Below are 16499 nucleotides of genomic sequence, written 5' to 3' on the forward strand. Positions count from 1 at the left end.
CCGACTCCAATAGTACCCACAAGTACCGACAAAATGCTAGACAATAATGACATTTCCAAGAGCTTAACCCAGATATGGATGTACCCTTTTGTATTTCAAAGGTTTTAATCTCTTTAACCTTTTATAAAGGAGTAGTATTAACTGTTTTTGCGACTGGAACATGTTCAACAATCATGTCAATATCTTGATTTGGAAGTGCTACTTGAGTAATGTTGTCCTCAGTGTAAGAGACTAAAGACAGTTGTACGTTTAATATATGACCAAACGTATCGGCCTGAGTACCGCACAAATTACAGACCATAAACCCAGTTTTATTAAAAGTGCCGTATATGCCGTTCTTGGCGAATAACGTACCTCAGAAAAAGACGTAAGACTGAGGAATAAATTGTTGTTGTTTTTTTTTAATTTTTTTCCTAGTTAAGTGAAATGTAAGGCTGATTACTCATTGTGGGTGGCCTTTCGGAAAAAATGAAGTTCATATTTGGACACTACGACAAATTCTGTGCAAGATAGGTGTATATACAAATTCCTGCTGTAAATGTAAGACCAATATAATGAGATGCCTTATATAAGATGAGATGGCTATATAATGCTGTTGTAGGAAATACTTAATAATCAGTGTGTTTCTGCCTCCTTTGTCTTCAATTTCATTTTCACTGCTATAACTCGGGGTGCCTAAAAGTGCAATTGTGTTAGCAATTCAAGACTTAGAATTGCTATTTGCGTGACCGTTATTGCTATAATTTTGTTACCAATAATTTCTTCGTATCCAACCCTTTCAGAAGGAAGTAAATAAATAAATTAATTGTTAATGCAAATATTGCTTTTAAAAGTTCAAAAATAAATTTAATTAATAGAATCATGTGTCTTTTAACATTACAGGGTGTTTGCAAGCCTCAATAGCACTTGTAGGTGGTAACCAGGAAATATTTTGCCAGGACACTAAGATTTCTTGTAAATGTATTCAAGATTTTGATAAATGTTACTTTGGTTACTAATTTTTTCAGGCAAATGCAAAAGGGGTGTAATAATAGCGTTTTCTCTCTTACTATCAAAAACACGAATTTTTTCATATTTAATCAATTATAATGAATAAAGTGGAATGAAACAGAAGACAATGGAAATGAGACCCTAGGAATGCAGCAACAAAAATTAAAAGTTCTGAGTGGCCGAAAATATGAAGAATAGACAAAAATAATGAAACAAAGTATAGTTTTCAAACTACTTTCTACTTTTAACACTACTTTCAATTTTGTCGTGTAAAAGATTAGTTTCGATCTTTTGTGTGTGTTTTAATTACGTTTTCAAAACAACAACACATCCAAGAAAAAAGCGCTGCTATCATTTTTGTCATCAAAATGAAGTATTGCTTTGATATTTAAATTAAAGGATAGAAAGTTGAGCGGCAGCTAATTTTATTTTTCTCTAAAACACACTTTGAAACCTGACTGTAATTTTAGCATCATTACTTTTAAAATCCTATCGATTATAATTTTCTAAGAATCGTATCGGTCGGGCACTTTTTGTTCCACACATTTAGTGCCTGTTGGATAAAAATGAATTACCAACATGAACAAAATTCCTCACTTAGCTTGTTTCGTTTGAAAAAGAACGTCAATTTTTCTTCAGAACTCTCACAAATTGGGAGAGAAAATATTACAATTGCTTTAGAATATTTTTTCAATACTCGGTGTCTGTTTCATCATTGTCTTCCTAAATCAGCGTAAGGTGTGCACAACCTGGTAAGAAAATAATTCCTGATCTTTTTAGGTTTTTTCTCGTAATTTCTTTTTGGCTCGTAAATTATCCCATTAAACCTTATACCTTCCAAAAATATAGGGTTTTTTCAAGGATTGGTAGCATTTGTAGGTGCAGGAGTTGTTAAACTGGTACTGATTTTTACCTTCTAACCGTATTTGTATCTGTATGAAACACAGCGTAGTATGTATCAGTTGTAATAAAAATATTCCTCCTTCGAATTGTAAATGATAGTTAACCGCACAGTTGCCAGTTGCTTCACGTGTCCATATACCATTTATACAATCATTGTCTCTGTAGAATATTGCATTTTGTATTTTTCGAGGCGAAACTAAAATTTAAAAAAAATTAAACACCTTTATAATCAATGCCAGGGAAAAAAATTAAGTAGTCATTACAGGTTACGTAAGTCAGTGTCTCTCCTTTAATAATTCCATTGGCACCAGTAGCATTGATAACAAGTTTTGTTCCTCAATCTTCACGTGTTATAAGGCGTGTTTTATAACCATATCTATATCGAATGGTTGAGATATTTACATCCGCAACGTTGGTAGATTTTGAATACCCTCTTTCTGTTTCTAATTTTCAAGTTAAACAGATTTTGGATTTCCACACATTTCGCTTGAGACTGATAATTTATTTTCTTCGTTTACAATGTAACTTCAGTTTTGTGAAATACCACAAATATTAGTACCACCTAAGAAAGCAAACAAAAACTTTTTTCAGTTGTTTATGTGCTAAATTTGGTAGTAATCTGGGATGTCAGCCTCAAGGTAGCCATTTTTTTTCTCTGGCAAGATTTTGGAAGTATAAGTTAAGTATTTAGTAAAAACAAGTCCTTAGTAACAATAGATCAATTCCAGCGGGCACATGACGTCGTGCATATGACCGGTGACATTTTTATATGGCCCATTTTAGCCCTTAAAATAAACAAATTTCCTATTCAAATATATGTTGTACCTGAAAATGGGATAGAAAATAACAATTTATTTCTACATATGTCATCTTACAAAACTATCGTATTCCTAAGAGTAAATCATAAACCTTTATCGCCTTTGTGAAATGCTATTTTTTGATTGGGCTTAAAAAGGACGTAAGAGTTGCGCAAGATCTAGTAATAAAAATATTTTTAGGGGAACATGTCGGTAATTTTCATCATCATAATCAGAAGAAGTCGATTTTGTTTCAGTTTTGCTGCCTACCAAAAAAGGCGTTTTTAGTCACATAACTTTACCTTCTTCACTGCTTTGTTTCAAATATTTCTAACATTATATAAAAAACTGTTACTGCAAATAGGGCCTTTTTACCAATATCATGCATCTCCTATCTCCAGTTATATATTTTAACCACTTTGTTATGAATTTACCCTTTCTTCTCGTTAGGTTTAGGAGACCTTCCTAAGTTTTTACTGTAAAGGTAGGCAGTTGACTCGCCATCTGACCTTTTATGTTTTTATGTTATTAAAAATATTTTTAAGTTCTTGCCAGACATTCTTACATGTTTATGTTCCTCAATGGCTTATTTGTGACACGGCAGCAAATACTTTTTAGAATCTCATAACTTAAGTAAGAATTTGTGATTCCGAATTTGTGTCAATAAAAAAACAAGTCTCTGTTACGGAGTTTCATACCGCGCAGGTCTGGGCACTAGCGAAGTGGCTTGTAGGGACAAATTTTTGGCTTGTTTTCTTTTGTCTCGATAGCCCAAATAATTTTCATGGTCAGTTTTTCACAACTATTGTGGTTAGTGCTGCAAAAAGAGGCAGAAATGCAAAATCCTACCTGATGTTTCTTCTACTACTTTTTTGCTTGTAACTGACGTTTTACCTTTAAATAACATGTTTAAAGGGTGTTGCTAGCCCTCATGGGGTATATTGACATGGGTAAGATGTTGGAATCGAAGAAAACTTAAATTACTGACTTTTAAAAAGGAGACAAGAAAAGACATTGTTGATGTTGGTTTTAGCAGCTAGCTAGCTGTATTAAGATACATATACCATACATTTTGTGTTGTGAGGAATAAAGTAATGTTAAAAAAGAAACACTCTTCTATTATTATCAGTGCACTTTGGCAAGAAGAAATAAAAATTACAACTAGCTAGAAAGACATGTAGGACATTTTTCTACAGTAAGCTATGCTATAGCTATGGATCTCCAAGTTTGACATGGATTAACGTGGTAGAGCATTAAATAAAGGATTTATTTGCAAAGTATAGCTAACTAGCTATATGAATAAGAGCACAGATGAAATTGCTTGAAAATAAAATACACACTTCAATAATATAAATAAATGGTTTTGACTTTTTGTTAGAAATTATTATTATATTATATTACATAACTTGTGATGTAACTAGCTACCAAAAATAAGGTTTCTTTCTGTTTTGACTGCCAACTTTTCATAATGAGTGTATCCACAATTTGAAACAATGAATAACCAAGTTTAGGTCTTGAACTTTCATAATATACACTCTTATGTCAGTACTGAGTATCCTTCCTTTAAATAATTGTAAAATCAATATATCGCACCAGTTTAAAAGTAAAAATACAAAGGAAAAAGTGACTAGCAAATGCCTTACGCTCTGCGGGAGATTTAAAAATTTGTCCCTACAAGCGCTTCGCTCGTGCCCAGACCTGCGCGGTATGAAACTCCGTAATAATAATAGCCGTATTCTGGTCTAAATGGTTGCGCGCAGCTTTTTTCGGAAAAGTAGAGCAGGGCTCGATTTTTACGGACCTCCGTTTTCCGGTTGGACGTAGCATAATTTCGGAATATTTTTGGGATCACGCCAGAATCGGAAAAACAACGGAAACATGTTTAGAGGCCATTTTTGGTTTGGAAGTGATGTTAGGAGGTTTGTATTTCTTCTTTCAGTATTTCTCTCTTACTTTGTATCTATAGGAATATTTATTTTCTGTGTGTTTTCACATGTTAGGGTGAATATTTCATCACGTTTTCTAGCCATGTATGAATCTAAAACAAATCAACTTTAAGTTTTTAGCAAGCTAAAAACGTAGATTTTAAGACAGCATCTTGCTTTAAAGGCAGCTAGCTATAGCAACCTTATTTATTTCTATTCTTTTAAAGTTTTTATTTAGTTTGGACTATTGCTATTTATTTTTATGTTGAAGTTGGGTCTACCTAGCTACCTCTGACTAAAAGGTGAAAGTATCCAATTGTAGTTTTTACCTAACTACAACAAAATTCTTATGCTAAATGCAGTTAGGTAGCTTTACCTTTTATTAGTGTCATGACTTTATTCTGCAAAGTTAAATAGCCGAGTGATTCTTTTAACTAGACGGGTAACGACAAACTGTTTCTTGTGTTTTTATTTAAGCCGAAGTTGCAATAAACTTTTTTGAAAAAGGTTCTATGCTTATAAGGGTATTATTCATATACGCCTGTGCAACACAATTGAACTGTACTAAGCGCTCAGCCTAGTGTCACGATTAATTATTATTGACTTTTAATGACTTATGCCGCAAAATTAAATAATAATAACCGATTGTTTTTGCTATAACAAAGTTGCAACGGTTTGTAAACTCTGTTTCTATTTTAGCTATCATTGCATGAAAGTAATTGTTTGAAAAGTATCTTACAGTCGCAACACTGTAACAGTGTATGCGCTTCTCTTGATATACGACACACTGCATGCCTGTACTAAAGCGCTCAACGTGATTGTGTGACACAGTTTACGGCTCAATGGCGGGTCAAACCTTGACTTGTGGCTTACCCCGTGGATTTTTCCACGAGTTAAGGACTATTTTAAATATTTCTCTGTGCAATAGCAACATTGAGTTTAATTTTTGAACACATCACACTTTCAATTATGTCGATTAAATGACTAATTCGACAGCTTTCCATAATAATGACGGTGCTTCTTGACAAAATTTATTGGGAACTGTGCAAGTCTTTTGAATAAAATGGAAACACTAACAGCAATACATACCATGTTTATAAAATTACCATACATATATTTCGTGTATACAGATAAACGCTCCGTGTGCAGGATTTCTTCATTGCGAGTCATGTTTTTACAATTTGTGGGAAAAAATTTATACATCATTTCGGAAAAAATTGGATTTATAGTCATCAATTATGCCTTACAACATTTATTTGCTGTAGTACGAATTTATAATTAAATTTTAGACATATAGCTGTATTATTGACAAGTTCCAAGCTTCGAACAACTACACAGTAGAACTGCTGATATAAACAATTCATTGTAGCAATTTTTTCACTTAATAACTTACTATAGGTTGGCAAGTATAATTCAATTTGGACAAGTCTATCAAAATTTAAGAAGAGGAGCGCGGCGATATTTAACCATCTGTCATGATATGCTCGAAAAACACTGGATAGAGCAAGTTAGGGCCTTGGTACTTTCGGTGGTTTGTAGCTTTCTAACACAGACTGAATCCAATAGCATTGCATCTTTTGCATTTGCTTTTTAATGATTTCATGAAGATATTTTGCACTAAACAAAGAAAATGGCGATAGACATATTGAGAACACATTCAGCAGAAATATAACATTTAATCGAAAAGTTCCCTTTTTTAATTAATCCTTGCTATTAAGTGTTTGACATGGTATTTAACTTGATTTTACCTATCACATTGGTAATTACTTTATTCTTAATTTTAGTAAAAAAGCAATAGAATAAGTAATCAATTTTAACCTCATTTCCCCCATCCTCATTTGCCCAATCCTTTCCGGGGTTTTCAATAACTTATTTTTACTTGATTGCGGGGTTGTTGACTATTACTTAAAACAACCCCTTAAATTGTCGTTAGGATAGTTAGATCGTTAGGATTAAGTTGAAACTTAGAATGCAATTTTATTTCATTAATCCGAATTTATAAGCAATTTTTGGCATGTTTTTATGCAAACTATGTAATCAACGTAGAAAGTGTTGCGGAGAGGTTACCAAGCCAAAGCCATTAAGCACGGCAAGGAAAGGAAAGGGCACGGCAAAGGCAGGTAGGAAACAGGAAGGGGAATCAGCAAGGCAGGAGTAGGCAAGGCATGGGAGGCACAGGCAAGGGCATAGTAGTCAGGCACCGAAAAAAGCATAGGAACGGTAGGCAAAGGCAGGGTAAGTGCTGGTAAGGGAACACTAAGGCAGGGGCACACTAATAGAAAATCTCCCCCCTACAACTTAAAGATTACGTATACTCAATATATCTACGATGTGTATCGTATTAGTGAAGGAGTATACAAAGTGTGAGGTGTAAATTTTGCAAAGTCAATAGCTCAAAAAAGGGTCTTAAATTTGTACTATTTGTACTATTTGCCGAATATGTAGCTATAGCTATGTTCTTTGCCAACTTTTGTAAACGTTTTGGTTCTTATTTTTTTTATGTATAACTTGCCAGGGCCAACAAGTTTTGTGCACAATTGTAGCTAGAACAAGCTATGTGATGGGACATTCTTACAGATTAGAATTATCTCACTCTATGTGTAGTATATGTAAAGCTAGCTAGTTATAGCTAGAAACTCTATTCTTTGTAGCAAGTTTAACACTAGCCATTAGGGTACTGTTTGACCTTTTTTATGCTATTAGCTATCTAACTCTTCAATTCAAGTAGCTAGGTAGCTATTTAAGTTCTATTACTATTCCAGCTCAGTCAGTCGTTTTATGCTAGCTAGCCTTAGGTGTGAGTAAGAATAAGAAAAATGCATTGTCATCATGCGCACCACGTTTTAAAATAATTAATTTTTCTGATTATGAGTTTGGGTTTGTTATAAAAACTGTTCCTTGAATATTTCTGATTGAAATATTGCGGTAGATATACAATATATGGAAATGATGTAAGTTAATAACTGTTGATTTGTAATATTTCGTATAAATTTTGGAAGATTTCGCTTTTTGCGTAACGGTTGTTTGATGCATTTGATTTTGTTGGACACTTTACATTTTTATTTTATTTTTATTTTTATTCGTTGCACCTGCTTATATTTTCAAATATTTTGGTTTAAACAGGTATAAATATAAAGTAATATAGACTGTGAGCTCCCTCGATCCCAGGGACTTTTGCGTTTTTGCCGTCCCGTTATAAAAGAAAGACAAAAAGCAGAGGTTGGATTGTAAGTTTCAAAACTTCATATTTCTGTATTGTATGTTTTTGTGTGGTATCTCTTACATGCATTTAATGAGTAATCCAGTGGATTTTTCCACAGGAGTACGGCTAGCCTATTTTATACAACATAAGAAGCTCCTAGTTGGAAAATTGTCTCATGAACAATCAAAAACTTACACCTAAACAAACCCGACAAAATCGACTTTATTCTTCTAAATTAGAGACAATCTTGGACAAAATATGAACGAAATTTTTAATTTTTCTGTTACAGTCATTTCTATTTCTTTTTTTGCGTCCTTTTAAGATTTAAACTCCGCTTTAATACGACATTAAGCAAATAATGGTTAAAAATGCAAAACCTGTTACAACGCCGATATCAAGATTGTCCATTTTTATAAAATAAAGATAACATTATAATAACAATATTATGACCATAGTTATATTCCTTTAGAATCATTTTCACTCTGATGATTTTTTAAGTGAATTACGAAAATTATTGAAAATAGATAGACAGGATAACCAGCGTCTTTCTTTAGAAGGAAAATAGAACTGTTCTTTTATAAAAAGAAATTAAATCAAGAACACAGTGGGTTACATTTTTTATCTATTTCTGTACAAAAAATGAATATCTCATAATAAATATCTTATCTACGTCTCAGCAGAGTTTAATTTAAGGAATTTGCAACTTTCACCTACATTTGCAAAAAATTTAATTTTTGAGTTCTTTCGTTTTTCTTATAACTTCTTAACAAAACCACTTTACAGGTTTGAATTTTGAGTATTTCGTTGTACACATCAAAATTTCCTCTTTAGGCGGATTTGAGCAAATTCCAAACAAAAGGATTATGCGAAAGAAAAGTGCAAAAACATGTATTTGTAAAAAGTCTGAAAATAATTAATTAGCGTAAAAACTACTTTGCTAATTATCTGAAATAGATCGAATGGAGTTTACTCCACATAATATGCAGCAACAATACATTTCAAAATAATCAGACTGTAATAACCACATAATAACCATATAACCTTTCAGGTTTATTTTTACTTTTAATAAAGTAAATTGCTTATTTAAATTTTTTAATTGCTTAATCAAAACCAATAAAAAAATTTAAGGACAGGGTAAACAGAATGGGAATGTTCTTCCAGTGGCTTATTTTTGTCTCGAATTGTTCTCTGTTCCAACTTCTGCATACTCATTGACAGGTGTTGGTGATAAATTCGCATAAACAGTTTCCTCTCTTGCTTCCAACTGAAGGCCGGTATAATGAGATACCGCGTTAGGAAATACTTCATAATCTTGGGCATCTTTATTTTCGTCATCTTTCTTTACGCTTTCTTTATTTCTGCAATTAGTCTGAGAGCCTAGACAAATACGTGTGCGCGTAATTTCGTTATTTATACTACTACAAGGGTCTTACTGTAATAATAGCAAATATTTTCACCTCTAAGCTTCACAAATCCATAAATACATATATTTGCTACTTGGGTGACAACCAGCGTTATAATTATTGTTACCAATAACTTCTTCGTACCCAACATTTTCACTAAGACATGTATTTATGGTTGAAATTCACATGTTACAAGATTCCCTGATTTAATTTTAAATTTTTTATTTTGATTGAAGAAGACACATATACCTTCAAACGATGTAGGCTGTTTGCAAGCATCGGTGACTTTTGTAGATGGTGTTGGAGTTGTTAAACTGATATTCACTTTTGCTTTCTGGCCATAATTGTTTTTATATGAAGCCCAAATAACTACACTGGAAACATTAAATATGTTGCATACAGCGTAATGTGTGTCGCTTGTATTTAAAATATCACTTCTTTCTGCAAATTGCAAATGGTAATTAAGCGCACAATTGCCAGTTGCCTCACTGGTCCATGTACCATTAATACAATTATTATCTTTGTAAAACTTCACCTTTCGGATTCTTTGAGGCGAAACTAAAAGCATTAATTAGATTTTAAACTGTACAAGTCAAACGAAGAAGAAGAAGAAACAATTTTCAAAGTAGACATTACATGTTACACTAATTACTGCTTCTCCTGTAATCATTTTATTCGCACCAGTAGCATTGAAAATAATCTTTGTTCCACAATCTTTACGAGTGATGTGGCTGCGAGTTTTATAAACATATTGATAGCGCATTGTAGATTTATCCATGTATCGAATGTCAGCGGAATATGAATACTCTAGTTCGTTCTCCATTTTCCATGTCAAAATAGGTTTTGGATTTCCACAAACTTCGCTTAAGAAAGATAATTTTTTTCCTTCGTTGACAATGTAACTTGACTTTAGAGAAATCCCACATACGTCAGGTCCACCTAAAATAACAAATAAATTGAAGCACAGAGTTTTGGCAAGTACCCAAATATTAGGTTTTATTTAATGCTGTTTTATTTTCATATGGAGATTTAAGGTTAAAGCTGTTCTCACAAAAACCTGAGCTCTGTTCTTATCCAATTTTCTGTTGACAAAAGCGTGTAGATGATATTATAGTTAACTTAATGCAATAACATTTGTGTAGGTGTATGAGGGAATTAATAACTGTTTTCTATACCGTTCCAAGGACTACGTTCTCCCTTCTAACGATTTCGAAAAGCAAAGAGATTGTCTGAATGAGAAAAAGAGAGGTGAGAACTAGATTGAACTAAGAATCTATAATGTATATTTCTTAATCGCTATAATCTCCTATAAGTTGCTCAAAGTTAATTAGTACTTAGCAATCATATACATACATCATAGTTAATTTTACGTATTTCTAACCCCTTGCATTTCTATGAATATCTTGTGACCAGCTGATTAAAGGAACATTTTTTAGGAAGGCATGCGTAAAAGAAACACAGTGAAACAACAGTTATTATAGAGTGTAAATTGAAACTTTTAATGACTTATAAACCGGTTAGCCAGGCGCTACGGAAAAATAGCGACCAAGGTTGTGACGTCATGGACCAAACACAGTGAGGTCCATTCAAACAACCAAGGTAGCCTAATAAAAGCATAGAAATTAAGTCTAAAGTCAAAAAGATTGACATTTGGGTGAAGAATAAAATACATGTCTATATAGAAAACATGTCTTCTGATAATAATAATGTTCAATCAACTGAAGGAAAAGAATTTTTTTCGAACACAGTGAAATGAGTGATTGTATTTGTTATGAAATTAAACGAGCAATTTGTTGAAATTAACGATAAAAAAGCAAAGAAAATGTAGCTAGCTAGATACATCACATTAAACATACTTTTATAAAGAAATAGTTGATGATAATTGGAGAGTGGTGTTAGGTGGATTTTTGTCGCTACAGGAAATAACGGCCGCTCACGTGATCGATATTAGCCAATAAAGACAGCAGATACAAAAAAGACATTACACTGCCAGGTAATCACAGTATTTCTTAAATATATTAAAATTTTACAAAAATATTTTATTTACCAACAAAACTTACTCACAAGCTGAAAATACTATACCAACGTTGACAAAAACAAATTACACTAATTGTAATAAAAGTAAGTTATTTGTTAATGTTTTGTAGACGTAAAGGAGCAACTTCTTAATTTTTATATCATACATTTCAAACCCACAGTACTAGGGACAACCACGCACTTTGTATTAATGTACGCGTTACCAAACAGTGAAATTAGAAAAAAAAATGAAATTTTAAAAAAGCGGAATAATTTAACCCTATTCTGTTCGGGGGAGGGGGGGGGCGGATTATGCCCCACGCTGAGGGTTTATTTTAGTACCTCCTTATTGCCTTGTTATATGGCTTCGATACTGAGCTTCAATATATATCTATTAGACACCTGCGTGATAAATTTTTAGAACCTATACCTTTAAGAGGCTTGGATATTGGCCATTACTCGAAACAACACCAAAAAATCTCAATGAAATCGTGATAATGAAGGAAATATAATAACTCCTGTTAGAATTATCCTTAGAACTTGAAAATTGCAACACATCTTTTTTTCATCAAGAAGAATCATTTAGCATAACTTGGACACGCGACTAATCCGATATTCCGATTTTGTCGGGTTTCACCAGAAAATCACGAAAAACCGGATTTTCGGACAATTTTTTCGCAATTTGCATATTTTGAACATTTTAAACGAGAACTTTTAACTTACCCACAACCTCCTTTAAAACCACTGTTGCATTTTTCGCATGTAAAACTGGTGATTGAAATATAACTTTTAAGTTAAAAGACTTCTGTTCATTGTACTGGATATTCTTAATAGATAGTGCATATATGTCTTTTGATAAGCTTCCAGATAGTCGATTACCAAACATTGCGTTACCAGCAGCTGTTATGGTTGATATAAATTTAATTATTTGAACATTGGGTGATCCAAGAACATACACATTTGCTGTAGATATTTCTTCCCCTACATCAAGGACAATTCTCCAGTACAAATTAAGAGTTTCATTAAATGGAAGTTCTAAATTGGTTTTAACAGCTTCAACTGTGCCACATATCACTAAAAGAAAAAAAATTACGATACTGTTTTTGCATTATATAATCATTAATCTCAATGGAAAGAACATATGACAATAACTTCAAAACCAGCATTTAAATGCATTGAAAATTAAACCCGTAAGAAATAAGCTCATACAAGTTACATGGTAATTGTGAGATAATCTTGATTTGGCTAGATATAGATGTCGCGTTATTGACTTCAACGTCTAGAACATGGGATGGTAAAAAAAGTTAACAGTGCAACAATAACTAATAAATTCTACTATAGTTTCCGCACTCTTCAACAAATTACAAATGAGTTAACTATACCATTTGGTTTTACATACAATTATGTCACCTGAAGTTTCTCTAACGTTTTGACAGAGCTCTTTAAAACAATTTTGCTCCTCTTTATTATAAGATTTGTAGCAAGGGGTTTTCGAAAGAAACATTTCGTTAGATCTAAATATACTTGTCCTTAACGTATTAAAGTGAATTTAGAAAATTTTAAAAATTGAAAAAATCCGTTTTCTTGAAAGAATGATAACATCACTAGAAAAAAAATTACGTCTACATACCATAGTTTTTGTCATATCATAGTTATATGGTAGTTATAGTGGCGAGTTACTGCTATAATAATTGTCATATTAATTTTCCTACTTTACTTAGTTACTTTGCCAAGTTTTATATTTATTGCGTTTGTTCTTCCGTGAATTTGATGAGTATGGTTTACTTACTTTCCCGCCTTAAGAAGGAGAGTCAAAATACCCTCTAACATAGTGTCAACACTTATCCCGAATAGAATCTACACACATTCAATCGATTACAGTAGCTACAATCGTTGCCAAAAGTGTTGAGACACTTTTTGAAATTTGAATTATTTCCATCCTTTCATCGCCGCACCCCCGACACAATGTTGTACTCAGGTTTTTTGAAGACAGAAGTTTGTTGCAATGACTCTCCAACTTGTGTAAAGTTATTGCCTTTTCTGCCACTAATGGTTAGTTTTTGCATTTGTCTCAACTACTTTTGGCAACGATTGTAGGCTTTTGGCAACGATTGTGGTCCAGTATTTATCCATGATGATAGATTATACACTTTATGGGACGTACCGTACGTTATTTTCAGAAATTTAGGGACATCAGCTCTCACCTACTGTTTATTATTTATTTGGGGTCATAATATATGAGGGAGCGGACATTAACTACAAAAACTATAAAAGCGGATTTCTTAGGAAATATTAGAAAAATGTGAAAAATCTTTCTTATAGATAAAAATCAAAGCCTTAAACCATTTTCGAGGACGAGATTGCCTCACATCGACTGAAACTGCAAGTATTTATATTTTTATTTTCCGGTGGATGTAGTTTTGAGCTTTTTGTTTAAAAGTAAAAAAAAAAATCAGAACATAATTTAACTCGTAATTCGTAAATGGACAAACCTTATTCTAATCCAAAGATGCTATAAAGTATCAAAAGACCCACAAACCATATCGATAGGCATTTGGTTGTTACATCCTTTTCTAACAGGAACTTTTTAAACGAACTTTGAACTTACTCACAAAGAATAATATAACGACGATATAATGCTTGGAAACATTATCCATCAATATTGAATAAAAATCTCTAAACTTGATTGATATTTATATGGTATTTAAAAGTTTGATGGAATTGACCATCTATTTGTAGCATATGTTGAAACTGAATGTCACCAGAGTTTAAAAACAATAATTTAATTCCAATAATTTATCTCAGGGGTTCTAATTACCTATTACTACTCACTTTAAATCAACAATTTGGATACCTTTTGCTACGAGGCATGTTCGAAACTCCTTAACAACAAATTCGAAACTCCTTATAAAATTCTAGAAAGGATTATGCTTTTAAAGTTTTGATATGAAATGTTGTCCATCGCTTCCAAACAAAAGTATAAGATACGTAATCGTGAGGAGAATGTTGAAATGCACCAAGTCAGTGAATAAGTTAATGATTGTGGTTTTTTTAATATACGTTTCATTGACTAATAAACAATACTTAGAACTGTAACATCACACTTACCTGGATTTAACTTTACCAAAAGTGTTAAACAAATACAAAGACTCTTCATGTTTACTTCATGCATGACATATATTATGTAGATACACGAAGTACAAATGTGGCTTCGGTGTAATTTAAACTGTTTTGCTTTGCTTGTATAATTCCATCAATTATGTTAACTGTCTGTAGAGCTATTAAGTCATTCCTAATCACCGTTGAAATTAAAAGAAAAAAGGAAAGTGATATTGTTTCTTTTTTTTATTTTTCTTAATAAAATCCTCGTTTGAAAGGGTTACTTTATCCGAAATCATTGCGCTGTGATCGATTTTACCAACAATCAACTTTAAAGTAACTTATAAACTACTGCTTCAATTGGAGTTAAACACAATATTATGCTTCATTTGTCTAGCAGGGAATAAAATTAAAGGGGAAGAAAGACACCTTCAGTCTCTAGAACAGAATGTAATTCAAAATTATTACTTTTGCTTTTCATTTGTTTTCACCAAAAACGAGACCAAATAAATTTAACAGCATGGAAATAACTGACGCGTGACTAATTAGTAACCGCGTGAGGCAAAAATGGGACAAATGTTCTACAGAAAAAAAAACGGCAAACGTAAATAGAAGTTTGTGAAAAACACATGGCCATGTTGTTCCCCAAATTGTAATAATTGCCCTAATTTGTAATACCTGCCCCAATTTGTAATACCTGCCCAAAATTGTAATAACACCTGCCCCAATTTGTAATAAAACCTTGCACCAATTTGTAATACCTGCCCCCATTTGCAATAAAGTTTGCCTTAGTTTGTAATAGTTGCCTCAATTTGTAATAAAACCTGCCCCAGTTTCTAATACCTGCCCCAATTTCTAATACCTGCCCAAAATTGTAATACCTCCCCAAAATTGTAATAACACCTGCCCCAATTTGTAAGACCTGCCCCAATTTGAAATACCTGCACAATTTGTAATACCTGCCCAAATTTTTAATAACACCTTGCCCCAATTTATAATAATAGAGTTGCTCCAATTCGTAATAACATAGAAAATACTATAATTAGTTTCCCGCAGTTTTAGCTAGCCGAATTTATATGACACACTATCTGCCAAGAATTTTTTATTAATGTAGCGCACGTGCTGTCAAGGATATAATAGCCGAAAAAATGGTTGAAAGAACAAACAGAAGTTTCTTTTCTTTTCAAAATATATACAAAAGTAAAAACGTTCGATCAATTTTCTTTTGACCATATAATAAGCAAGATTGCGTACCATCCAAACGTTAAGGCTTGCAACGCCAACGCGGCTTGATTCAATCTTATCAATCTACCTATTTTACATTTCTGTGGCCGGTTGGGGTCGTTCGATAGAATTTGTTTTAATGGAAGTGAAGTATCACTGCATCTTCTATCACTGACATCAATCAAGTGTTTCGCTTTGGCTGTCATTAAAGGTGGTATTTAATTTTCTTTAAATAAATCTTTGGAGCCTTTTCGAAATCATCTTCCTCATGAACCAATCCATTTTCATCGAACACCTCTTTGCTAACATTTCCCTCATCAACCAATCTATTTTCATCGAGCACCTCTCCGCTACCATCTCCCTCATTAACCAATTCGTTTTCATCGAACACCTCTTCGCTCCCATTTCCCTCATCAATAAATTCATTTTCATCGAACACCTCTTTGCTAACAACTCCCTCATCAACCAATCAATTTTCGTCGAACACCTCTTCGCTAGCTTCTCACTCATCAGCCAATCCATTTTCATCAAACACCTCTCTGGAACAATAAAAAAAAACGATTAGATTAGACATCATCCATTCATTTTTTTAAAAAACGCTATTCTATAAAAACAAAAAAAGTGTGCAATCAACAAAAGACACGTCCAAACAACCTTTTTGTACAAATGATGCACGCAAATTAACTGAAGATCTTTGATAAAAAAAATTGTTCATATTATAAAAAGGACAAATTTGGTTTTGAGCTGAAGGGCTTTCCACCTGTTTCATTTTACTTTCAATACTATTCGTCTTTTATAAAAATTAATGCATTAAAAATAATGATTCCATACCTTCCTATTGTCGTATAACGAAACATATCCAGTTTCATCTACCGTGAATCTTCCCTTCGATCTCCAAAATTTCACAACAGAGCTTTTTTCAATCCTTGAGCTATCTTAT

The 16499-nt window shown here is 32.7% G+C and overlaps 1 protein-coding gene across 2 annotated transcripts; it reads right to left on the reverse strand.

Moving 5' to 3' along the window:
* Positions 1-8648: 8648 nt before the first annotated feature.
* LOC130635751 (uncharacterized) lies at positions 8649-16499 on the reverse strand. Of its 2 annotated transcripts, XM_057445209.1 has the most exons (6): positions 14345-16498; positions 11960-12310; positions 9857-10159; positions 9470-9778; positions 9275-9376; positions 8650-9194 (listed from the first exon to the last, which is right to left on the reverse strand). In XM_057445209.1, the coding sequence occupies exons 1-6, from the start codon at positions 14406-14408 to the stop codon at positions 8983-8985; spliced, it is 1341 nt and encodes a 446-aa protein (XP_057301192.1). In that variant the 5' UTR covers positions 14409-16498; the 3' UTR covers positions 8650-8982. The 2 variants fall into 2 exon arrangements, with proteins under 2 accessions (XP_057301193.1, XP_057301192.1); XM_057445210.1 differs by lacking the exon at positions 9275-9376 and having other exon boundaries at positions 8649-9194; positions 14345-16499.

This window comes from Hydractinia symbiolongicarpus, chromosome 3, assembly GCF_029227915.1.
Source record: "Hydractinia symbiolongicarpus strain clone_291-10 chromosome 3, HSymV2.1, whole genome shotgun sequence".
In the NCBI taxonomy this organism is placed as follows: domain Eukaryota; kingdom Metazoa; phylum Cnidaria; class Hydrozoa; order Anthoathecata; family Hydractiniidae; genus Hydractinia; species Hydractinia symbiolongicarpus.